The 24,690-nt window shown below is 41.3% G+C and overlaps 2 protein-coding genes across 4 annotated transcripts in view; both read left to right on the top strand.

Moving 5' to 3' along the window:
• rnf126 (ring finger protein 126) overlaps positions 1-5,101 on the top strand; it is a 5,737-nt gene extending 636 nt beyond the window's left edge. The window contains exons 2-9 of one of the 2 annotated variants that reach the window (XM_007574506.2): positions 889-947; positions 1,026-1,089; positions 1,169-1,407; positions 2,531-2,599; positions 2,685-2,754; positions 3,009-3,102; positions 3,305-3,420; positions 3,949-5,101. In XM_007574506.2, the coding sequence (XP_007574568.1) occupies positions 889-947; positions 1,026-1,089; positions 1,169-1,407; positions 2,531-2,599; positions 2,685-2,754; positions 3,009-3,102; positions 3,305-3,420; positions 3,949-4,104 (867 nt within the window). In that variant the 3' untranslated portion in view covers positions 4,105-5,101. The remainder of the gene's footprint in view (positions 1-888; positions 948-1,025; positions 1,090-1,168; positions 1,408-2,530; positions 2,600-2,684; positions 2,755-3,008; positions 3,103-3,304; positions 3,421-3,948) is intronic. The other variant, XM_007574508.2, reaches the window with a different exon arrangement.
• A 3,120-nt stretch (positions 5,102-8,221) lies between these two features.
• Positions 8,222-24,690, top strand: part of LOC103153548 (potassium/sodium hyperpolarization-activated cyclic nucleotide-gated channel 2) — a 37,082-nt gene continuing 20,613 nt past the window's right edge. The window contains exons 1-3 of one of the 2 annotated variants that reach the window (XM_016662017.1): positions 8,222-9,483; positions 12,373-12,796; positions 16,448-16,621. In XM_016662017.1, the coding sequence (XP_016517503.1) occupies positions 8,291-9,483; positions 12,373-12,796; positions 16,448-16,621 (1,791 nt within the window). In that variant the 5' untranslated portion in view covers positions 8,222-8,290. The remainder of the gene's footprint in view (positions 9,484-12,372; positions 12,797-16,447; positions 16,622-24,690) is intronic. The other variant, XM_007574509.2, reaches the window with a different exon arrangement.

The raw sequence follows: 24,690 nt of genomic DNA on the forward strand, positions 1-24,690 counted from the left end.
ACACACACGTTTGTGTGTGTGTGTATATATGTACAGTGTATTATTATTCAGTCATTATTGCTGTTGTTCCAGCAGCTTGCCCCAGCTGTTTGTTGTCAAGCTATTCATTGGAAGCTTCTTGAATGTTACAGTAACATTTACTTTCTAATCAGCCTGCCGTTCGGCTCTTTGTTAGGAAATCAAACCGTTTAGATTTGTCTACAGTGCCTTTCAAAAGTATTCACATCCCTAAAAGTGTTTCTTTTTTTCATGTTTTTTTTGTTTGTCACATCACAACTAAATATTTAAGTGTATTTTATTGGAATTTTAAGTCATGGGCCAACACAAAGTAATGGACAGTTGTCAAGTGGAAAGAAACAGATTTTCTTTCTTTGTAAAATAATATTCCTAGCTTCGGGCAGCTTGTGATGCACTGGTTAAAATAATAATAAAAAAAAGGGCATGGCCCATCACCCTGAGCGCAACATGTTTATAGTGAAACAGTGCTGGCAGCATCATGTTGTGGGGATTCTTGTATTCAGTAGAGTCGGAGGAGCTCGAAGGAGCTAAATCCAGATGGTTCAGATCCAGGCATACTCAGGTGTTCGAATGGTCTAGTCAAATCCAGGCCAACATCTAATTGAGAATATCTGCAAGATCAGAAAATGATGTACGTTGATGCTCTCCATCCAGTCTCTCCATTCTTTATTTTATTTTGCACCGAACATGTGCCAGGCAGGTAGAAACGTACCACAAAAGACGTTTAGATTTTTATTTGTAGGTGTTTATTAACAGCCAAAAATCACCATCATGTCAGCTTTTCAATACGATCTCGACTGTCTAGAAACATTACTAGCTTGTGCAAGAATGCTTGGCAATAAATTCAGTTTTTCTGATTCTTATTCGTAGGACTACACATGCCCACGCTGTGAGTCTGGTTTCATTGAGGAACTACCTGAAGAAACAAGGCAAGGATTTGTATTTATCTTACGAACCGTGTCAGTTCGATCTCTAAATGTCTGAGTCTTAGTTTCTGTGTTTTCTAGCAGTTCTGAAAATGGGTGTCCGTCCACGTCTTCTGCCAGCGATCAGAATCGCTCCAGCTTTGAGGTCAGTACGACAGTCAACCCAGTACCAGGAGAACACGTCGTTGCACACTGACCTGACTCTTTTGATTGTGTGATAACAGAACATGGATCAACATCATTTATTCACATTTCCATCGGGCTACGGCCCATTCGCCCTTGGGATTTTCGACGAAAACTTTGACATTCGATCGAGATTATCCACAGAGGACAACCGGGAGGCGGAGAACAGGCGAGAAAGGGAAATGGCTTCACGGCAGCGATACAGTGCGCGGCAGCCGCGGGGTCGACATGTGCCACGCCGGCAGGGTTCGCGGCACGAAGGAGTGCCCACATTGGAGGGGTGAGACATCTTAAATTGAAATTTTCTTAACATTTCCAACACGAGTATTCGCCTTTAATGTTCATCTTTTTGCTTTCATTCTAGTTGTAAACCAGATCACAATTCCCAAGCGACTTTTATTCAAAAGCAGACCTGGGTTGCACCCAAATCTGCTTTTAATCAGTTTAGTAAACTTGACATAATGTAGAATAATGCAACTCTTGTTCTTGTTTCTGAGAGCAGACTCTTTTTATGTCTTGGATCTTCAGCATTTTGCAGATCCCTTTTCCCCTAGAAATGACAGCGTAACTTGTTTCACTAAAATATTGCACCTGTAGTTTATTGTCGAGCTGACAAAGAAAATGACAAAGTTTTGGGGTTGGAGTGTGGGTTTAACGTAGAACAACAACATTCTTTTGACTTGATGATTTCGGTTCATCTGGCTGCTATGGTTATTTCAGAAATTAACCTTTTAGAAAATAAAACGGTCCCATTTGTGTTTGAAAACAGCAGTCTAGATTAAAACTGTCTGTTCTTGTACAAAACATTTTTTTTTTATTCCACACAGTAAGTTGTAGTAGTAACGTTTTTTGTTGTTGTCACTACTACAAACTTCAGTGTATTTAATTGAGACTATACATGATATACCCACACACAATAAAGGAAATAATAGACAGGTTGCATTGTTTTATACAACTAAAGGCAGTGAGTTGCGTTCATTTTTAAGTAGTGGTATTTGAGCAATAGGTGCTAAATATAGATGTTTGCCACACTTTCCAGATTTTGATTTGTGAAATATTTTGAATAGCCTTCCACTTCACACTTTTGCACTACTTTCCGCTGGTCTATCACTTAAAATACATTGGAATTTATGGTCGTAATTTAACAGTCTCTGCAAAACGTCAGAGATACGAATATTTAGCAAAACGCTGCATAGAATAAGCTGACATTTTCTGCTGGTTTCTAAATAGACCATAGCTTTAAGAAACACACAGACTGGTGTGCATTTTTTCATTCTTTATATGTTGTGAATTGCCAGTAAATGGTTCAAAATGAAGTAACTCTGGACACTCTCACTGCTATTAGATGTTACTAAGAGTGTGATGATAAATAAATTAATGCTATCCGTCTTCTCTTTGAGCAGAATCATCCAGCAGCTCGTTAATGGAATCATAGCACCTGCAGCCATGCCAAACACCGGGATGGGACCATGGTAGGGTTCAAGAAGTCATTTGTGAGATTGATAACAAACATGTGTTATTGTACAGTTTTTACAGGACTGTATTGTTGTTTTGCAGGGGTATGCTACATTCCAATCCAATGGACTATGCCTGGGGGGCTAATGGACTGGATGCTATCATTACACAGGTTTAATATTATCTAATCATTCTTCTGACTGCAGATAAAAAAATATTTTAGATTTCAAATATTCAGTGGACAATTTTACAGTGCAGATTATTTAGTTAACTGCTAAAAGCACCCACAAAGAAGCAGTTTATTTGTTTATAGCATTTGTTAAAAATTCCATCCGTGTACTTGTCACATACTAAAGCAAAACATGTTCTCATGCTACTTTTTCTGTAACTATGAAAATGTTTCTGTTTTTTTTTTTTGCTTTGCAGTTATTAAACCAGTTTGAAAACACCGGTCCTCCGCCAGCTGACAAAGAAAGAATAAAGAGTTTACCCACCATTTCCATTACCCAAGAACACGTTGGTAAGTTCCTTTTACGCCATGGCGTTGTTGTTTGAACTCAAGAGAAGCTTTAATTTCTAGTGATGTGTAGCAAAGCTCAACACACTGTTTACCCTGAATGCACAGAATCGGTCTGACGGCTGTTTCTCTTTGCAGCTTTTCTCTGTGACTCTGCGTTGCAAACATACACAGACAGATGGCATGTGGCTTTGTGTTTGTCCAGGTGCTGGGTTAGAGTGTCCTGTCTGCAAAGAAGACTACAGTGTTGACGAGAGTGTTAGGCAACTACCGTGCAATCATTTGTTTCACAATGATTGTATAGTTCCATGGCTGGAGCAGGTATGGATATTTGATAGCGTTGCCTTTAACTTCATTTCAAACCTTACTGTTGCTGATTATTACTAGTTACAACAATCAGAGTATCTGTGTCCATTTAGGCTGAAGTTATTTATTAAAGAGCCCGTGCAGTAACAAGTTAATATATGGCTTGTATATATTTAGAAAATATTTGTGATGCGTCTGTCTTTGATCGAATTCCAAACAAAACTCAAAACCTTCCGCTGTGGATGAATTGGAACAATTCTGCAATGAAAAATTGATTCCAGTTGATGCTGCATAGGCTGGCAAAAAGATTTTTTTTTTTTTTTAGATTAAGTAGGTAAATACTTTTTTCACATTAGGGCAAATTGGTTCAGATCTTTTTAGCTCTTTTAATAAATAAGTCATGAGTTAAGCATTTACTCTGGTAATCTTGGTTTGAAACATTTAATCAAAAAGACCAAAAACAGAAGGAGGCAAATGCCTTTTCACAGCACTGTAAATAGACACGGTATGTTGATGAACACTTTTGATCCTTTTCTCTTTCAGCACGACACGTGTCCCGTGTGCAGGAAGAGTCTTAGCGGTCAGAACACGGCCACAGACCCACCGGTGTTATCAGGAATCAACTTCTCTCCACCTTCCTCCTCGTCCTCTTCCTCTCCAAGCTCACCTAGCAACGAAAATGCAGGGAGCAACTCATAGGCTTTCTCCCCCTCCCCCACCCGTCTCCCTCCCAATGTCCTCCTTCACATCTGACGGCACTGCACCCCGCTGAGACCCTCCAGCTCCTCTCTGCAGCTGAGACCACAACAGTTTTATGTCTCAATTCTCGGGGACAAGAACTTTGACTTTTAGTCTTCATTCCACCCCTCTGTGCCGAACAGACGCTGGGTCCAACCCCTGCTGCTATTGTTACTAAGTGTATGAGGAGTGAAAGAGGAATGTGAAATAAATTAGAGGTGGGATTGTGACCTGATCAGAAGCAGTATAGAACTAGAGTGGACTGGGTTTTTGTTTTGTTTTGTTTTTTTTTTGGTGGGGGGTGGGGGGATGTCCTCGTCATACGGCGGGTACACATTTTAGATGAAAAAACTATCAACAAAATGCTCTTTTTAAAACAAAAGATTGCCAGAGGTAGTGGACTGACTCTTTAGATGCTCAGATTGGAAATCCTCTGGAAAAAAACAAACAAACATGTCAACCATCAAGCAACCCAAGCCTCTCGGGGGGGAAAATGAGGCTGTGTGTCTGATTTTAATTTATTTGCTTCTTTATTTTGCACAGGATTCTGACTGAGGGTGAGAATGTGAATCTGGATAAATTTACTGTACAGAAAACGCAAAGAAAAAAAAAATCCCCATAAAATTAATTATGCAGGATGTTCCCCCCCATTTTCTTTTATTACGGTCCGTTTGAGAAGAGCTCACTCATGTGTTTGCTATATCTTGACGGTAGGGATGGTTGCAGCTTAGCAGTGGACACAACTTTTATTTTTGTAGTGGAATTTTTTTTTTTTTTTGCAAACTTGTGCATTCACTGAAACACAACGTACGCAATGTTAGTTATTAAGAAGAAGAAAAAGCAAATGGCATGGGATTATTTTACCTCTATGGAACTGGCCAAATGAATTTCACAAAATAAGTGTTATTTTATTTGCTGAATTTTTGTACAGTCACAATAAAGTACTAAAAACAACCAATTCCAGACTCCCCATTTTTGATGCACGGATAAATAATGTTACTGACGTCAGAGAAGATTAAATTTTAAATTGCTCTAATTTTGATGTTCAAACAGTGTCGCCTCATTTAGAGAGATGTTTTTAAAAAAACCGTCAAATTCATTTATATTTATGAATCTATATACAGTCTTTTTTTCTCCGTTTGGCTTACTCATCAAGAATTACATTCCTACGGTATTCATATCTTGTCCTTGTATTTTCATAACCACAAACATCAATATATTTAGTAGGAATTGCATATAATAGACTAACATAAAGCCATGCAGTAATGCATACCTCTACAGGAGATCTTTCCTGCCGACAGCCACCACTACCTAATGTAACTCTTTCAATAATTTCCAACAACATTTAATTTCCCTTTGGGATTAAAGTTTTTTTTAATTAAAATTTTTATTTGAATTGGAATTTAAGTGACTAAAGTGGAATTAAAATGGCGCACGAGTTTAAATCATCTTAGCAAAAAGCACTCCACCAAGGATGGTTGGAGAACATTAGTGAACTGCTTTGCTTGATGAAGAAAATATATTGAAAATACATAACAGACGCTCAGACTAAGGCTGAGAATTTAGGGTTGATTAACATCCAGGTGGAGGATGAGTCACGGGATCAACCTGTGAGGAGTTTCGTGTTTTAAATTACCAGGTACACCTAATTGCATTTTATTGCTGAAGCTTTCAAAGTGCCACCAGCCGAGGCGTTGGCACATTCTTGAGTTTCAAAAAGCTGTTTGGTTGGATTTGGCGACTTGTTTACGCGGCCACGACAGAGAGAAGTATTAGGAAGTATTGAGTAGTTAAAGGGAAGTCCAGTGAGTTGTACAACTGCGATTAAAAAACTTTAATGTAGAAGTCTATTCTGTTCTTCTTTGTTTTCGGGACATTTGTGTCACACCAACAAGGTCATCACTTCATCTTCCTTATTTAGGAGAACATACTTCACTATGATCAATGAATGAACCGTATTAGGATGTGTCTCCACCTGTGTACCAAAGCAACATGTTTCTAGGCCAGCAGCTCCACCTGTTTGCTTTATTCTGTCATCGGTCTTTGGCTATCTCTTTCAGCCATTTGTTGTTAACTATGAGAGTTAGTGTAACTTTAGGTATAGGCAATACAACACATCCCAGTGCAGCAACATCGGGCAAAGAGAAGCAGGAGGTGGGCAGAAACAAATAAACAAACAAACAAACAACAAAAGAACAGAGATGAAGCTCATGACTTCCCAGCGCTGACTAAAAAAAAAAAAGAGTAAAAAAATGAAAAATGAAGCAGAAAATGCTCTTTTGCAAATCTGCTTACTGGCTTTGGCAGTATTTTTTCTTCACGAGTGTTATGTGCTGGTGTTTGTCACCACAACAGTTTTTCTAAAGTCTCTAGAACCAAATCTGGGTCCAAAATTAGAGTGTATCAAAACTAGATCAGAGAAAACAGGCTAAACACTTTATCTCCACTCTGTGAGACCACTCGATTATCATGGCCTAGATGTGTAAGAACGGTGCGCTGTGGTTCCTCTGGCTTTGGCTTTCAGCACGCGTGCTTTCAAGATGTGGGAGAGGAGATCCTGTTCACGCTACTGTACTGTTTAAAACCAGCTTGATATGTTTTTATAGTGAGGTAAGGAAAGGTTCACTCAACTACTGCTTTTCTAATCTATAACTCACCTGTCACGAGGTAAATCTGATCATTTGTAATTGACAATGAGGAGATTCAACATTCATGTGTTTGGAAACTGCTCTGCTGAACTGAAAATGGAAATAAATTCATAAAGTATTCTTCAAATAACTAGAATACTTCACAGTTTGTCACAATAAACTCACCAGATGTAATTTCTTGGGATTTTATGTGATTGGCCAGCTTTAACTGTGAAGTGAGGTGGCAGCATCAGAGCCAGTGTCTAACATAAAGCTGATTAAGAGAGTTGGGTCTGTTGTGAGGACTGCTGCTCTGCAACCTCTGGAGATCGATGAAGGACTCTTCATAAAATGAAGAACATAACAGGCAACCCCGAACATCCTCTTCACAATGCTGTGATGCAACAACAGAGTGTTTTCAGTAAAAGGATGCTTACAGATCTGCAGCACTACGGACTCCAACAGATCAGCCCCAACCTCAGCCATCACAATCTAAAACGACTCTTTGTCCATAAGGTCAGATTCTGCAGTGCGTAAATAGTAGTTTTCCTGTCGTTCTCCTGAGTTACCATGACCCTCTTAACTGCTTCTCTGTTCCACCTTTGTTTGGATTTTTACCATTCAATCATACTTTAACTTTCCTTCTTATCTCTGTGTTTTTGTTTTTGTCTTGATGATGCTGTCTGTAGAGTGTGCCTTAATGCACATTCGGGTGCTCAGCAATGCCACTGCGATAATTCCCAACTAAAAACAAAAAAGAAAAAGAAAAGCCTAATGTGGCTGACAAAAGCCCAACATTAAGTTCAATGGCTTGATCTGTTATCCTGAGTGAATTTCAGGAATGAACTGCAGGAATAATTTACAAATACAGATGCAAGTTTTGCTTTAATTTATATGATTTCTGATCAGGCCAAACCCTAAATGATTTGACCTTCTCCTTAGAGAAGTCTCCTTAGAGACCTTCCGCTTGTGACCATCTGCTTTGGGTCAGAATAGATTTTGTGTAGCCGCTAGAGGGCGCTAAACACATGCCTGGGGCACCATTGACCAAAGGAAATTGTCATTGTCAAAAAGGAGTGTAAAAAAAACCCCGAGTTAATGTGAACGTTTAGTAACACGCGGTGATTCAGCGTTTTTTTTTTTTTTTTTTTTTTGTTAGCTGGTTTATACGTTGGAATGTATTCAGATGATTATTTCAGGTTTGACCGCGTTCAACCTGAAAGTCGTGACAGGCGTGAGCTGGAAAGCTCCTTTAAAGTTCGGTGATATGTGCATGATTTACCTATAGTTCTAATTAGTTTAGATTTTCGTAAACGACTCGTTTAGAATGGTGCTTTGTGACAGGTGACTGAGGGGAGAAGTGCAATAGTTTGAAAAATAAAAAAAAAGTCACGTCCACCCCTCCCTCTCTTTGTCCCTCCTTTCTCCCCACTGTCCCTTTTCTTCTGCATCCCCCCCCTACCCCTCCCCAGCCCTCGCTGGCTGGCCTTTCTCAAAGATAATTGGAGGCAAAACTCGATATGCTCAATGTCATGGACAGGAACGAGGTCTCACCGGCGTCTGCTGTCACCATGAAAAAGAAGGCGGTGGGCGGCAGCGGGTGCAGCCACATCAGCGCACCCAAGGCAGCCCCATCCAAATGCTCCAGAAGCCCCAGCGGACAGAATTGCTTTAACCCCGGCGCAGCCAGCGGTAGCCAGCCCGGACTGACCAGCGACGTCGTGATGGATGAGACGGAGGACGGAGAAGAGGAGTCCAGGTTTCAGCATCCGCGGCTGCGCCGAGCCGGGGGGAGCGGCAGCAGCGGAGGTGGAGGAGGAGGAGGAGGAGGAGGAGGCGGCGGCAGTATCAGGATGAAGAACTTTACGCCAGGAGGGGGAGCCGCGTACTCGGCTTCCAGGAGAAACTCCAACAAGGAGCTCTGCCTTACGCACACAGAGGACGTTCCCACCGCCTCACGGCCCACTGCTGCCTCCAGAGCGACCGAGACACCCTGTCCGGGCGATGCTGCCCAACGCGGCGAGACCTGCGGAGCGTCTGGGGCGGAGGCGTCGGAATCTGCGGTCGGGGTAGAGGTTTCCAACGCGACAGCGGGTGATGGTCGCAGCGGCGTCGCTCCAGCATCCAGCATGAAATGCAACAAAAACGGAGAATGCAGAAGGGACTCGGGTACCGGGAGCCTGCGCTCAATAATCCCCAAGCAGGAGAAGCAGACAGCGGGATCGGGGAGAGCCGAGGACGGAGGCGCTGCCAAGCGGGGAGCCTGTAACTCGACCACCGCCAGTATGGACGGCTCGATCACGCCAGGCGGGTCTCTAACCGGAGGGCAAGGAGGAGAGAGCGCCAACCCGGGCGCCACCCCCGTGTCCAGCGGTGTGCCTGAGAAAAAGGACTCCAAGGTGTCCTTTTCCAACGCGCCAAGCCGGAAAGCCTCCTCCTCGCTGCACGGCCCGACCCAGACTCAGACCCAGCAGCCGAGGAACTCTGTAACTTTCCAGAAACAGGAGGATGGACCGCCGATTGTGCCCGCCGAGGATGCGGAACCTCCTGGCAGCCAAGCCAGCTTCATGCAGCGGCAGTTCAGTAGCATGCTGCAGCCTGGGGTCAACAAATTCTCCCTGCGCATGTATGGCAGTCAGAAAGCAGTCGAGAAGGAGCAGGAGAGGGTAAAATCAGCTGGAAACTGGATTATCCACCCTTATAGCGATTTCAGGTAAGAGACGGGGCTGCCATTGGTTGAAGTGATTAGAGGCCCGCAAAGGTCCTCATCTCCAACTTACTTTACACCTGAGTGTAGTGGAGGCGCAGGAAACACATGCATTGTTACCGTCCAGCGCTACCTGCGGCTGGTGTGTCATTTCAAACGTATCTGCATACAATTTACCAAAGAGATGCCGTCGACACCCCATCCCTCGCCCCCCCCCCGTTCCCCCCATCCCCACCCCACGAAACAACCTGTTGTCAGGCACTTTAGCGAAGAGTGTCCTCTCAAGGTTGTAAACAAATCCTGTTGCAGTCGGAACAATAGCTCGTCTGGGGTGCTCTCGCAAGCCAGGCCTGCTATTACATCTCGACTTTTCACAACAGCACGACGCTCACATTCATCAAAGAAGGCAGCGCTCCGACGAGATGTATTGCTCATCACGCAAAAAAAAAAAAAAAAAAGTCTTTATTAGAACAAGAAGGCGGCTAATGATCGCGTTAACATCGGCTCTGCGACAGGAGCCATGCTGACAGGATGTAGGCTAGATGGGAGTGCATGCATGTGTGTGCGCGATGCACTCCGTAACGGAATGTCACCTTGAGCCAAGTGTGCAAAAAAAAAAAACAAAAAACCTCAAGCGTGCTCGCTGGAGACAGATCCGCCCGAATGACTCCGGGATCCTGCCATTTATCGATGGATGCGCCCTGTTTGACGTGCGGATAAGCTCGTCTGGAGATCCAGCGGCTATTTCGTTATTCAAATATTTATTGGGTTTTTTTAAGGGGGGGCGAGGAGGGGGGGATAGATAGAGCGCTATATGTGATTAACGTCCTCCCGTGAAAGCGTTTTATTTGATGAAAGGTATTTGGGGGGGTTAGAAAAGCGGCGGGTTTTTATTAATAATGTGGGCTGAACCCGACTGAGGATCAGCACCACGGGGAGTGGACAGCTCCCCTCCTTCTTTCTCTCGGCAACCATTCATGAATGATGGCCCACTTGTATCACATAACGCCGAGTCAGACGAGCACTAAAAGCCAAACTTGAAGACAACTGTCCGGATATAATTCGATGACGAATCACTTAAGAGATCCCTCACACCCACACAATTAGGCGCTTCGGCTGCCCCCCCTCCTTCTCTCACTCCGTTTCGTATTCTCATTAAGGCTTAGCGGCATCAAAGTTGCATCAAGTATTATCTTCGTGGCGTGTATTTATTTTGCAGGAAGCGGAGCTTGTTGCATAAGTCGCAGTGTAATGACTCAGCGCTGCACCTGTCCTGCAGAGCTTCCTCTGATGGGCTGAAACCTCACTCCGTTTTCTCCTCCATCCCCATCTCTCCAGACCCTTACATCACCACTTATTTACGCGATTTGCCTGATAAAATAAACTAAACTCACTCTGGCAACACTTGATTACCAGGTTATTTTTCACCCTATTAGTTTTGCTACTTTGTTCTAAAATGATGTTTAATTATGGCAAAATGTAGCAATTCACATGGCTCTGTTGACATCAGGCATTGGCATTAGTTTATGCCTTTGTTATGACTCCAGAGATGCACCAATCGATTGTCTAATAATTGAAACGGGACAGTTTTCACTAAATTAACTCTGATTGTTCACTGGCAGGTCAAGTCCAGACAATCACTCCATTAAACGCATCAAAATGGCAGACGGAACAGGATTCAGTCTTTAAACACATACAGGTGTGCTTTGATGGACATTTTCTAACTCAGTGAAAATCAGCTGAAGGTGTGAGTCGTGCCTTTGTTGCTTAAAATGGTGATAAACCTGCAATTTCTTCCTTTTCTGTTGGAATCAAAAGGACTATCTATCAAATGAGCCAAAGCCCTTCTTTTTTTTCTCTTTATTTGTGTTATAGACTTTAGGGAAATGCAACTGGTCGAAATTGTAACCAGCAGGTCAGACCTCAGACAGAAAAACACTTAGAAATCCTTATTGACCAAGGAAAGAACAATTAAATCTCTACAAACATAAAAATAAAATAAAACCTTGTGCAAGTTTCTGGCAGCAGAGATGGTGAACAATGACAATGCAAAAAGAAAACTATCAAGGTTAGGTGAAGCAGACTAAACTTTCTTTAAAATCATTGGTAATATCAGATTTTAATACACTTAAAGACTGATAAAAATGACCATTTAAAGTTATTTCATTACTTAACTACTAAGCATAATAAAATGCAGAGATCAAGCATGGCTTTATGACCAATACAGGCACATTGATTGCAACACGATGTGTATTCCTTCTGTCAGAAGCAGGATTGACCTCCTGAGAATTATTAGCTATAGTAGCTCATCTGCAAAAGTCAGTCTTTGCTTTCCAAGTGCATCAGTGAGCCTGTCACTGGTTCACCCCTCTTCCTTACTTTGACCAAAGTTAGTTCCTATTGATAGCAGCAGATTGGGAACACTGTGCAGGAGCTGCAGTTTTGTGGACGTTCTCACTGACCCAGCTGTGAAGCTGTCACAGTTTGGTCATTATGGATGGAACCTGCTCAAAATTATCATACACTTTTCAACATCTTTGATGTTACATATTACATATTCCACTTTTCAACATCTTTGGTGTTGAAAAGTGGTAGGATGAAATAATTCATCCTACCACTAACAAGTGCAACGACAAGTGGAAAATCATTGGTATTTGATCCATTTTTTTTTTTAAAGTGGTCATAATGTAATGCTTGGTGAGAGTGCCTACTGAGTTAACTTCACTGATCATAAATATTTGCATTTCCAGACAGGGAATGATGAAACATTTGCACTTTGCTCCCGGTTTTCCATCCTGAGTTTAAAGCGCTCGCTCAGCTTTCCTTTTCTTGCCTGGTCTGACTCTGTGTTTGTCTCGCTCTTCTCCCCCCTCACTGCGGCACGCCCGGACTCAGGTTCTACTGGGATTTTACAATGTTGCTGTTCATGGTGGGCAACCTGATCATCATCCCCGTGGGCATCACTTTTTTCAAGGACGAAACCACGACGCCCTGGATCATCTTCAACGTGGTCTCCGACACCTTCTTCCTCATGGACCTGGTGCTCAACTTTCGCACTGGAATCATCATCGAGGACAACTCAGACATCATTTTGGACCCTGACACCATCAAGAAGAAGTACCTAAAAACTTGGTTTATTGTAGACTTTATCTCCTCCATCCCGGTGGATTACATATTCCTCATAGTGGAGAAAGGGATCGACTCGGAGGTGTACAAGACGGCTCGGGCCCTGAGGATCGTCCGCTTTACCAAGATCCTGAGTCTTCTGAGGCTGCTGAGGCTCTCCAGATTGATACGCTACATTCACCAGTGGGAAGAGGTAAGGACACGTTTGTAGAGTTGCACTTATTGATTATAACGCCGACAGACATGGAGGACAGCGTGTCCCTTCTAGTTTAGCATAAGAGGTCTCTGATTCGTCTCCAATATGCTGGTTCTGGCTCACGACCAAGTGGACAATCTGCCTCTCAATCTGCTCCATGTAGCCCGCGCTCCTTCACCTGAAGGCGGCTTTATCGACGCTGTCACTTGCCAACCTGAGAAAAGCAAACAAATGCAAGAATAAAAGGAATTTGGAGCGCTGATAAAAAAAAACAACAAAAAAAAAAACACAGGGTCCATTGCACATCTGCCTTGGTGACCTTGCAGTCCTGCCCCGTGGCAACAGGCAGTCTAATAAGCAGCCTATTATCAGGGCAAACATAGTTAATCAATTAAGGCACCACAGGTGGAGCAGCAGAGGTGGAGGATAATGATAATATTCAGCACTGCAGGGGCCATTGGCTGTGATTAGATGTGTCACAAATTAATTACATACTGCACCGCCGCTCAAATGACCGGGCAATTTATAGACCCAAATATGAAAAACTACGTTATGGTAACATATGTAAATAAAAAAAAAATAAACAAATGCTGTAAGGGAACGAGTGTGACGTACACAGGGCTACTCTAGCTAGCAATTGTTTAGCAGAACAAATTCCTTGTTGGAGTTTTCCGTTGAAGATAAACATCTCAAGCAACACAACTAAAAATACGACTCATCTATACACTTATAAATTATTTTCTTTCAAAAATCTTTTTTAAAGAATCGTCACAACTAGATCAAATGATAATAAAACAAGAACAACACATCTAGCCGTATGTAGATTTCTGAAAAATGCTTAGCAATGAAAACTGTTTGGAAGATTTTACAGACTATGATTTAAAAATTGCAGTTAGAAGAATTTCTTCCTCTAGAAATACACAACATGCACAAAAGCGTTTTCTACAAAAACAGTTTTGTTTTTGTCCTGACATGATTTCAGGGAGCTGGTGGTCTATTACAAAACTCTCATTGTGTATTTGTAATGGACCCTCACCTCCAAGAATCTTGAATGTTCAACTATAAAGAGACTCCACAGATTTATATTGATATTATTTATATTAATAGGCCATAAACATGGGTTATTGGGTGGTTGGATGGTTGCTTTGAGACCAGACATTCAGATCAAATATGAAAAATAACATTAAATTTAAAATTAATATTTCAAATGTCAATTTTTTTTGCATCATAATGCAGTTATGGATTATCTTTATAAAAAAACACATTTAAAACACTTTTACAACTTATGTAAGAATCTAATATTCCAAAAATATTTATTTTTTGTAGTCATTCATTAACTTCAGTCTAAATTCTGAACTTATTATTTTTATTAATACACTTTTTTAGAGACAAAAAAGGGAAATTATTACTGTTGTCCTACTGTTTAGAGATAAATCTGATTTATTAAATTAAGTTTAGTTCATTAGTAGTTGAATCACAGATTTTATCCACCTCATAGACAACCGAGTCATCAGCGTACAGACGAGGGCCAGGATCACGACACACACCTTGAGGATTATTAAAGTACAAACTAAAGAAGGAGGCGGCTTCAAACTATTACTTGTGCGATTCCTGTTTAATATAGATAAGCATTAATAAGTACAACACACTGTTAAGAATCGCTTAGGGAGACTTCTCTCACAGATTATATTTAGAGTTTTGAGATGAGGATATTCAGATTTCTGTAATATTTCCATTAGCAAACAAATATTTGATAGTTTCTAGTAGAAAACATGAGGCGAATTCTGCTGAGTGGCAATGATTAAAATCAGACTTTATAAAATATAAATGGTAATGTGTTTCCACTGGTAATTGCTCTTAAACAACATTTTCCAGCACTGTCAGCAGGTCTGGTGAATGCAAATCAATTAAAAATACCAATTTAATTCATTTCAATACAATTCAGTTTTTTTTTTAAAGAAGCAAATGTCATTTCAAGGCACAAGTTATTTCAATTTAGTCACACATGCATTCTAATTGATCCTACTCATCAAACAGTGCTTACAGCTCAGGTCTGTGGCGTATTCCTCCGGTTTTCAGATGAGATTTTAAAAAGGCATTCTTCCATGAAGGAGATGTTTGACTGGTCGGTGATTGTATTTCCTCACAAATTCAGAATCTCAGCTTTAAATACTGCAACAACACAAAGTAGTGCGACTCCTAAAATTGTCAACACAGCTGGTTTATTTTCTTTCTTGGCCTTGCATTAAGGAAATTGTCTTCACCAGGAAGCTCCACAGCCAAGTCTTTCAACAGAAGACATGAAAAACCATTAAATTTGAGGTTGCACTGCGAGTTACGGGCAGCATGGTGTTCCTCCTTGGAGAACGTCCTTCTTTGAAGGAGAGCCTCAGTCTGGGACGCAAGCGGTCAGGTGGAGTCATGAGATCACTCCGCTCTTCGTCTGTGGCACCGTCGGCAGGCCGGCGTTGGCATTTTGCAGCAGTGAACGGCACAGTGGGGCTCGGCTGCTCACTTGACCTTTGGATAATTGGATTTCTGAAGATATGATGTGATAGCACGCACGCCGATACACACAGAGCCTTGCATGACGGGAACCGATACGAGGCACGCGTGGAAAATGAGGGAAGATTAGACGTCGAGCGAGTTGCTCAGATGGTGCAGGAGGCGGTCAGTTCATGTTTCTGGTTTTTGAGCTCATCTTCTCTGAGCAACAACGGAGGATTTGGGCAATTGGGCTTGAAGCAGTTTTTAGTCTTTCAAGCATTTTAGAGCTGTCCGTGGCGCTGAGCGTCTTCAGCAAGTAAGGCAACGCAGCTGCGCGCGCCACAGTGTCACCTCGCGCGTCCTGATGAAACGCGACCACGCTCTCCGTTTTTTCAGCTCCTGACTGATAGGAGCCGACAGTGAAAACCTCATAAAGGTTAAAGCTGCATTTAGAAAGATCAGCGCATGTGATTCATGTCCAGTTTCGTTCTCCTTCACTCCTATCACCAAGTATCACTTCTCTGTGCGCCACTGAGTAAGAAGTGACCCACTTCCTTCGGAGTCGACTCCGTCAGACCGTCACACGTGTTTTCCTGCGAACGGGGGCTGTCAGCGTCACACGTTTACACCTCTCGCTAAATTATTTTTTGCATCCAGGCGAACGGAGCGGCGTCACGGCGAGGTTTCTTCGGGTCATCTGGGGATGATTAGATGATTGACCTAACGGGGCTTCTCAGAGGCTGAGGGTGATTGATGCTTGAGGCGAACCCAGACCATCAGTTCCTCAGGATCACGATGGTCCCTGTCCATCACTCTGTGGATGAGTGCAGGCCCATGTGCTGACATATCTGTCTCTGCTGTTAGTTGGATCGCTGTGCTGGCAGGCTTGCGTGAGTGCAACATGGCTGCGACTGGAGCCTGTGCGTGATGGAGACTCTGACTGATGTAACGTGCCTCTGTGTGAAAGGTGTCTTGCCCGCTCCTGCAGCGTGTGAGCTGGGACTGATGGTCCGTCACTTCCTCTGATCATTAATCAAACCTGACGTGACCCAGGATAGCTGAATGTGATGCCAGTTTGTTAAGACGGCTCTCGGTTTTATTTACTCTGACTTTCTTTTCCTTACACTTCAAATATGCTTTCACTCCTATTCGCGTTTTATGGTCACACTCCAGATCTTCCATATGACCTACGACCTGGCCAGCGCGGTGATGCGGATCATCAACCTGATCGGCATGATGCTGCTGCTGTGCCACTGGGACGGCTGCCTGCAGTTCCTGGTCCCCATGCTGCAGGACTTCCCTTCAGACTGCTGGGTCTCCCTTAACAAGATGGAGGTATGTGTGTGTGTGTGTGTGTGCGAGAGAGAATCAGGTCCGTGCGAAAAGTGTCAAAGTTATTTTGCTGACAATAAGTGGAATAACTCATTTAAACTGCGAGAGGAGAAAACTGAGTTTTTTTTGTGATGAACCAACAAAAAGCAGTTTGTCATTGTGCAGTGATGGAAATTAGATGGTCTTCAAAACCTTTTACAGGAAAAATTTAGAAGAAGTGGCTTGTTCTTACTTTAATGTGTGAGTCGCCCCAAATAAAACCTTCATAACAAAAACCAATGACCTTTAGAAGTCAATATATAATCACATTTATGCAACTTGTCATTTGAGAGAGTGAGAGAGACATTATGTACATATTTAAGCCTACATGTACTTCTGAACCTGCACAGATGATAGAAAACTCACAATATATTCAGATTTAGTTGAAGTTCTTTGTTCTATGTACACATCCTGGAGAAATATGGGTTCAAACGCATCAATAAAAGCCCAGGATTAATATGACATTCATGTCAATGGTAGTAAAAAGTTAAAGCTAGAGCCCGGTCAATTTAAAAATCTGCTTTATGGACCTCCATATAATAAAGACTGATATTCAGTTTCTTCAATTTGAGACAAAAAGGTCAGAACTGGGTGTACAAACTCAGATTACAGGTGAAACCGTGTCTGCTTGAAACTGGAAGTGGAAGTACTCTACATTTTTCAGTGCAAATTTCTTATACTGAGAGCGTTACGATGCACGCAGTAGGATCCCTGAAGCACATTTAACCTGGTGTCACTGCCTGAAAATTCAGGATATTAATTATTAAAAATGAATAGCATAATCAACACCGTTAAAAGGGACAGAAATCTCTGCCATATGCACCTGCTTAGCGTTACATTGCTTGGTAGCATACATTATCATATGCTCCCACTTCTCAGACGGAGAAAATCCCTCATAACACCGTGTTTTGCGGCGCCGTTAAGCCCGTGTGACAGAGAACAGTCAAAGTTTGCCAGCGAAGAAGCACAGAAAAGGAAGCTAGAGATTTAAGCGCACCTCTTGGTCCCCCCTGCGCCTCCACTTCAGCGCCGTGGGGTGATGACAGGAAAGATAAAAGGGGGAAACAGAGGGATGTGGGGAATATGGCCCGGCAGCTGGGCTCTTTGTTGCCATGTCTCTCTCTTGGAGATAAAAGCCGGTTGTTTATAGGCCTGTCTGTCATGGCTGCCTTTTACTGTGCAAGGGAAGACCACACCAGCCCGAATGCGAGGTGGTTGTCCAAATTGTTTTGTAAGCAGATTGAGTCCCTCTCCGAGACCCCTCTGAGTCGGGCACGACTCCTCGTAAATTTCTGTGTTGAGGTTTTTCTGGCTGAGGCTCCTGGAGGAGACGTAATCTGATAGCAGATGCTGCATAACTGCTTGTAATGTATGTAATATTGATATATAGATATTATATTTTCGCTGAAATTGATTTAGTATGATGTTTTCATTCATGGGTTGTGTGATGAGTCTGTCAATCTGCACAAAAACTGCACCAGCAAAGGACTCAGGGTGAGGTCATGATTTGTAGTTTTTCTTAGATTATTTAAGAGAATTGAAACATCATTTTTGGTGAATAAGATTATAAATTGGGAGGTTACAACAAGGAGTTATTCGGTGCAAATCCCAGCTGGTGCCTTTTGCACACTTAATTTCTTCACATCCACAAACTTTGATGTAATTGTCAAGTGGAAGTAAAAGAATACATATTTGTTTTATTTTTTATTCGCAAAACATGTCTTAAACATGCGTCTCACATTTGAATTCAACCTACACCTAGTTAATACTTTCAGGAACTGCCTTTGACTGTAATTAGAGTAATAAACTCAGTTAGACTGGACAGAGAGCACATCTAAACACAAATGATCAATGCTTGCATTTCTCAAATGGAAATACATCTGGACTTTGACTGGTCCGTTCTGATACAGGCTTTGATTTAAAGCCTCCAGTTGTAGCTTTGACTGCATGTTCAGGGTTGTGGTCCTTTATCATACTGTTTGAAGTGTTTTTTCCCAGCCTGTAACAGGCTTTCTTGTAGGATTGCCCCGTGTTTAGCTCCTTTCATCGTCTCATCTCATCTGCTGACAAACAACAAAAAAGCATTCCTGCAGCTCAAAGGCCTCTGCAGAACATCTGGATTTATACTGAAATTAAATAATTTACTAAGTAAAGGATTTCTGAAGGCAAGCAGATGAACCTTGGATTTTTTTTTTTTTTTGCCTGGGTATCAGTAATAAGGGATTCTAGATGAAAATGCACACCACACTGTTTATAATTTTCTTATATACAGCTTTGGAAAAAAATAAGAGAGGACTTAAAATGATCAGTTTCTCCAGTTTAACATTTTATAGGTACATGTTTGAGTGAAATGAACATTGTTCTTTTATTCTATGAACTACTGACACATGTCTCTGAAATCCCAAGCAAAACTTTAGTATCTATTTGCAGAAAATGAGAAATGGTCAAAATAACGAAAAAGATGCAGCGCTTTCAGGGCTCAAATAATGTAAAGAAAACAAGCTCATATTCATTTAGAAACAACAAAACTAATGTTTTAACTCAGGAAGAGTTCAGAGATCAATCTTTGTTGGAATAACCAGGAGGTTTTCAAAGGAGTTTCAATGGAGTGGTCTCTTAATTTTTTCCAAATTTGTATTATTTGGATGTTTTTCTTTGCACACACTTTCTCTGAACATATTTTTTCACTTCTCACGTATGAAAAAATACATAGAACCTAAGTGTAAGCAATTAGTAATTTGAAAGAGAAAATGATCAGGTGAATAGCGGCTGTGTCACGCCTTCATGCCATTTTCATTTTACTTCAATTATATATCAAATCAAAGCTTCCCCTATAATCGTTTCTCATGCTTGACTTGCACCTCTGCGTCTCTTTGCCATCGTCCTGGAAACAACCTTGTGCTGTGAGAGTTTAAAGAAGTGGATGCTGAAGTTTGCAATGGACAGGTCACTGACTCCTTTAGCGCTCTCTTCGCTTCATAATCAGAGAGAGTCTCCAGAGAGCCATCGCTCTCAAGCGAAAGAGACGCCGTGGCACGGTGCAGGCTGCATACAGCCACCAGAGACCACCCTCCTATTGAGTGCCTGACAACTTGTGACATTAGCTATTGTGCTGGTTGCCGGCCCTCCATCCAGCCCCGCTGCCCCCGGCGGCTCGGGAAGTGTCAAGCTCACATGCAGGAGCCATGGAGGACTTTTAGAACAACCTGTCCTCAAGTGACGTCCACCAACCAGTTAATGAACTCTGTCAAGCTTCTCCTGGCTCAGGCAGCAAAGGTTGTTTCCAACCTGCACCCTAAAGGCAGCCGCCGTGAAAGAGTGGCTGCCCCGGCATGCAAAGATAACCCGAATAAATACCATATGCATTTTTAAAATTCTGATTTTATTTATTAAGGAACAAAGTTTTTCAAACTATCTCGGTGTTATGTGAGAAAGTAATTACCTCTAAACCTAATAATTTGTTGTGTAACTACACAACATGAATGCTTGTGCAAAACTTCAAGCATTCATGATAACTGGCAAGAAATCTTTTACACCAGAAACTTAGACTCACTCTTCTTTATTGTTATGTATTTTCAAGGCTCCTGGTGGGATTTCATACCATAAACGGGTAACTAAGGCTGCCTTCAGCTTTTAAGAAAATGCGGTGTATATCAAAAACAACTTAAAAATTTTTTTTTACTTCACAGCATAGTTGTGTAACATGTTGAAATTGGCTCCTGTCTCTTTAAGAAGATCCTACCCTTTCTGGTACTCCTCCTTCAGCACCACATTACAGCAACGTCCCAAAATCCCAAAATCTTAAAAAATGTCTTTAAAATTGAAAACATGTCAGTAACTTTGTTCTTCTTCTGTTCTTGGATTGGTTTAAACTGGAGCCTGGTGTTGCTCTTTGAGGTTGTGAGGTACCTGTTTTTTTATTCTTTATTTTTTTGTCAGACATGTTATATTAAAATTATTTCTTCAGGAGTCATAGTTAATTCATGATTTAGCAAGTTGAGACAATACATTCTCACATAAGATCAAAGTTTGGATATATTTTACTAAAATGATCATTTGAGAATTAACTTTTGCATTTACTCAGATTTTCTTCTTATGATATGAACATTTCTTTCATAGAGTAGAAACAAGAACAGTAGGTTAATTGGTCTCTCCAAGTTGCCTGAGTGTGTGGTTGCTGGTCCTGTGTTTCTGTTGCCCAACCTGTTCAGTTTGCAATGGCAACTGGAAATAAGCAACTCACCTTCAAGCCCTGCAAAAATAAGTGAGCATAGACGATGAAAGGATATATTTGAAACATTACAGGGTGACGGCAGAAACAGAAGAAATCTATAAAATTCGAAATACATTTCCACGGCGTATCTAAAATTTTACTAGCCTTAAATATCATTACCATGATAAAGTGAGGTAGTAAGTTTTACTTCCCCACAGAGACAACACAGAAATAATTTTGACAGCAGCGCTAACTGACAGACACTGACAGGGCGTCGAGTTTCAGCTGTGTAATTACAACTCTATGTGCACCCGTCCTCCGACATCTCTTCCCCGTTATTCCCTCTGCCATCAGCAGGAGGGGCTTCAACACACAGGGTGGTCTGCAGATCAAGAAACAATCACTACGTTTGTCGGTAAATCACTTTATTTACGTGCAGCTATTATTTTGGACCAGACAGCAGCACTGCAGGTCTGCTGTGCATCGCAGATCTGATCTAACACACTCACTGGTGTCGGTGACAACGTGTAGACAAGAGAAATGCAATTTGATGTTTGACCTAAACAAACAAATAAGAGGTAAGGGAGCCTATTTGCTTCCTGGTTGGTGGAAATGAAAACCTCTGAGCTAGGATTTTAATTGTCGAATCTCAGCTGTTTGCTTGTAGGAAAGCTAAAAAACAAAGAACCCTGGTTTCATTTTAAAAAAATGATAATATTAGTTATTTCTCTGAAGAAGCTCCTCATGTCTAAAAGAAGCGTTGCCACGCCATGGTTTGCAGCGCAGGTCAGAAGTTAGCACAAGAGTAAGCATAAATGCCATCAGTCAGGGGCTTTTAATGATGCACTCGAACCATTCCCGGTAAGTGAGTCAGTGATTGTACCGAGCCCCACTTCGATTCACTTTAAAAACCAGAAATAGGTGCAGGAATTTGAATTTATTGTGGGTTTATTTCTAAAATTATAAATACAGGTCTTATTTGGACTTTTTTAAACAGCTTCTTCCTCAGCCGTCACGCTGCTTAACTGTCAGTGACTCTTTTTCTTGTTTTTCTTGTGCTATTTTGTGCATTGGTACAGACTTTTTTGCTTCTAAAATATTTTCCCGTTTCAACACTTTTACATCCAGTGTTTTGTATTTACTGCAGTGCTTCCAATTTTGTGAAGCCACTTAAATGAGTGTGCACTGTACTGTGTTAAAAATGAATGACGACAAAGTGTATGTCCATCGCAAGTTAAACCTCAACCACGTTCTTTTGTAGAAATCAACAAGCTCCTGGAAGGATTATCGATGGACATTTGACCGATTGCCTTATAAGAAATGATAGATTTAATTCAGTTTGGTTTGTCTCTTGTCACAAATGTGCCTTTGAAAGAATGTCCAACCTTGTAGTTGTGGACAATTTGAGTTTCTTTCACCTGAGACGATTGTTTGTCTCAGGTGAGTGAGTCCAAAACCTGGACACTGTTGGGTCTCGCTGACCTTACTGAACTTTATCGAACATCTATAGACGATGTTTAAAGCTGGAAACCAGCCAGTTTAAATGATCTCTACCATTTCTGCTAAGAAGAGTGGATAATTATTCAGTCTGAATTATGCAGGAACTACATCAGCTACAAGAAGTGTGCAGTCTAAGTTACGTCTGGTCAAACATTAGCGGGGGGGTTTTTCTTTCTTTCTCAGTCATTTTGTGAAGTTTGTACATAGTGTCTATGTTTGAACCTTTAAAAAAAGAAAATGCAGTGACCTTTATTGCTCTAAAACCATTCCACCCTGGGAAAAAATGATTCCAGTAAATTATTAAAAGCTCCTGACAGTCATGCCCAAGATTACTGTTTGCCAACTTCTTACTGGAACAGTAGGTCAAGTGGCTTCTGACGGCTTTCCTGTCGCTTCGTATGGAAGCTGCAGGGCCGTACTTTGTTTTCAGTCTTTTTTCTGAAGTTTTGACATTTTCTCAAAACTTTGAGCACGGTGGTATTGAGGGGATTTCTTATATTAAACTATCCTATCTTTTAAAACACATCAGGACCAGATGATTTAGTAAGTGTTAAGTTTTAAAACAATGGGCATTTCTGTGGTGGCAACCTGCTGGTTCCCTTTACAGATAACATAGTCTGTCCTCTCTATCCTCTCCCGATGTGTCTGTGTTTCCCATCAATCACAGGAAAATACCTGTTTCAGAATAATCTGCTGCAGAGGATGCACAAACAGTGAACTTTCACCACAAGGATCCGGTGAAAGAACATTTCTCCACCCACACTATAAAGATCCCACACACACCGAGACAGGCGAGCGAAAAAGAGTCTGGAGACAGCGCTGACTTTTCAATAAACTCTGATAAGCCTGAGTAAACTAAATTATTGGCTTATGGCCTCAGTGACTGGGAGAGAGGCTTTGTTACATGTGTAGGTATCTGTTCAGCTAATCAGCCTCCGAGCTCAGACATAATTATACATAATTTCATCCGTTTTGTTTTTTTTTTTTGACATGGAAAAGAATATGAACCTTATAGTTTTATATTTTTATACCAATTGTTGCATTGTGGGCTTGCAGCAGTTTAGGATAAAGGAGATTTTGTGGCAACGAGGTGAAAATAGTGGATGATGGAGTTAGTAGAAGCAGTATCCATCCAAGTTTGATTTGAAGAGGAAACCGAGAGGGCGAGTGTACAAATAAATATGTTTTCTAATTTCAGTAGCATAATTTCACACAAAAAGTTTTGGAACTATTCAAGTTGTCTTTATTGGAGCAGATGCCAAGAAGTCCACATCTCAAAAAGATGCAGAAAAACTCCAGTAAAAAAAAAAAGGTGAGAAAAATCAAAGTGTTTGGGTTTTTTTTTTTGTTTGACATTCTTTTCCTTTCACGTTTAAAAACACAGTTAAAACATTAATGTGCAAAAGACTAAAGCTGCACGCTGAAGTTGGACTCATCTGATGTTATTCTGAGCCTGCAGAGAACAACAATTAATTCAATAAAGGTTTCTTAATCAGCAGATAATAGAGCAACATGCTGGAATAATAAAAAATAACTTCATGTTGATTCCATCTTACGGTGGGATCTCAGGGTCTAAACCCTTCACTGGAACAAACTGAGACCAAAGATGAAAAGGTCATCAAGCTCAGAAGAAACCCTCAGAGATGTTGTATCGATGACCTTGATAAAAGTAACTAACTCCTCCTTGAATTCATGCAGATCAGAACAAAGTTTTAACACGACGAGCATCTTTTCCAGAGATGTCTATTGATTTTCGACCAGACAATGAGCGTTGTCTCCTGCAAACATTACAGACTCTGACCTGTCACGATCAGGTAACATTTGGACAATTTTAAGCAACAACCCCGTATTCAAGTTATAAGAAAAGTGAAACGAAATAGCATCAGAATGTTTCATTTCCTCACATCTTTAAAAACAAAAGACATTTTCTGGTTTTTTGCACAGAGAACAACATTGTCGAGGCGTGAAAGCTTCCCTGCTGGGAAGCCATAGAAAAGATGACGGTGCCTTTTTTTTCCTAATGGAAATGTGAGGAGATGTACATCTAAAAGCAAATAACAGAAGTTAAAGATTGTTGGGTCTGAGCAAAAAGGCCAACCAACCATGACTTTTGTGGAAAAGAGCTTGGATACTTTTTCCTGCACTGAATAAAGCCATGAATAGACAATCTTTATTGGCCGACATCTTTGTGTGTTGCTTGCTTTTCTATAAGTACTGAGATTAGATTAGATTAGATTAGATTAATTCTGTTTCTGCGGTGCGACTAATTGTGAAAATGATTGACTGCAATACAAATCCTCTGCAGACATTTACTATTAAA

Source organism: Poecilia formosa, unplaced genomic scaffold, assembly GCF_000485575.1.
Source record: "Poecilia formosa unplaced genomic scaffold, Poecilia_formosa-5.1.2 Scaffold354, whole genome shotgun sequence".
NCBI classification, from domain to species: Eukaryota; Metazoa; Chordata; class Actinopteri; order Cyprinodontiformes; family Poeciliidae; genus Poecilia; species Poecilia formosa.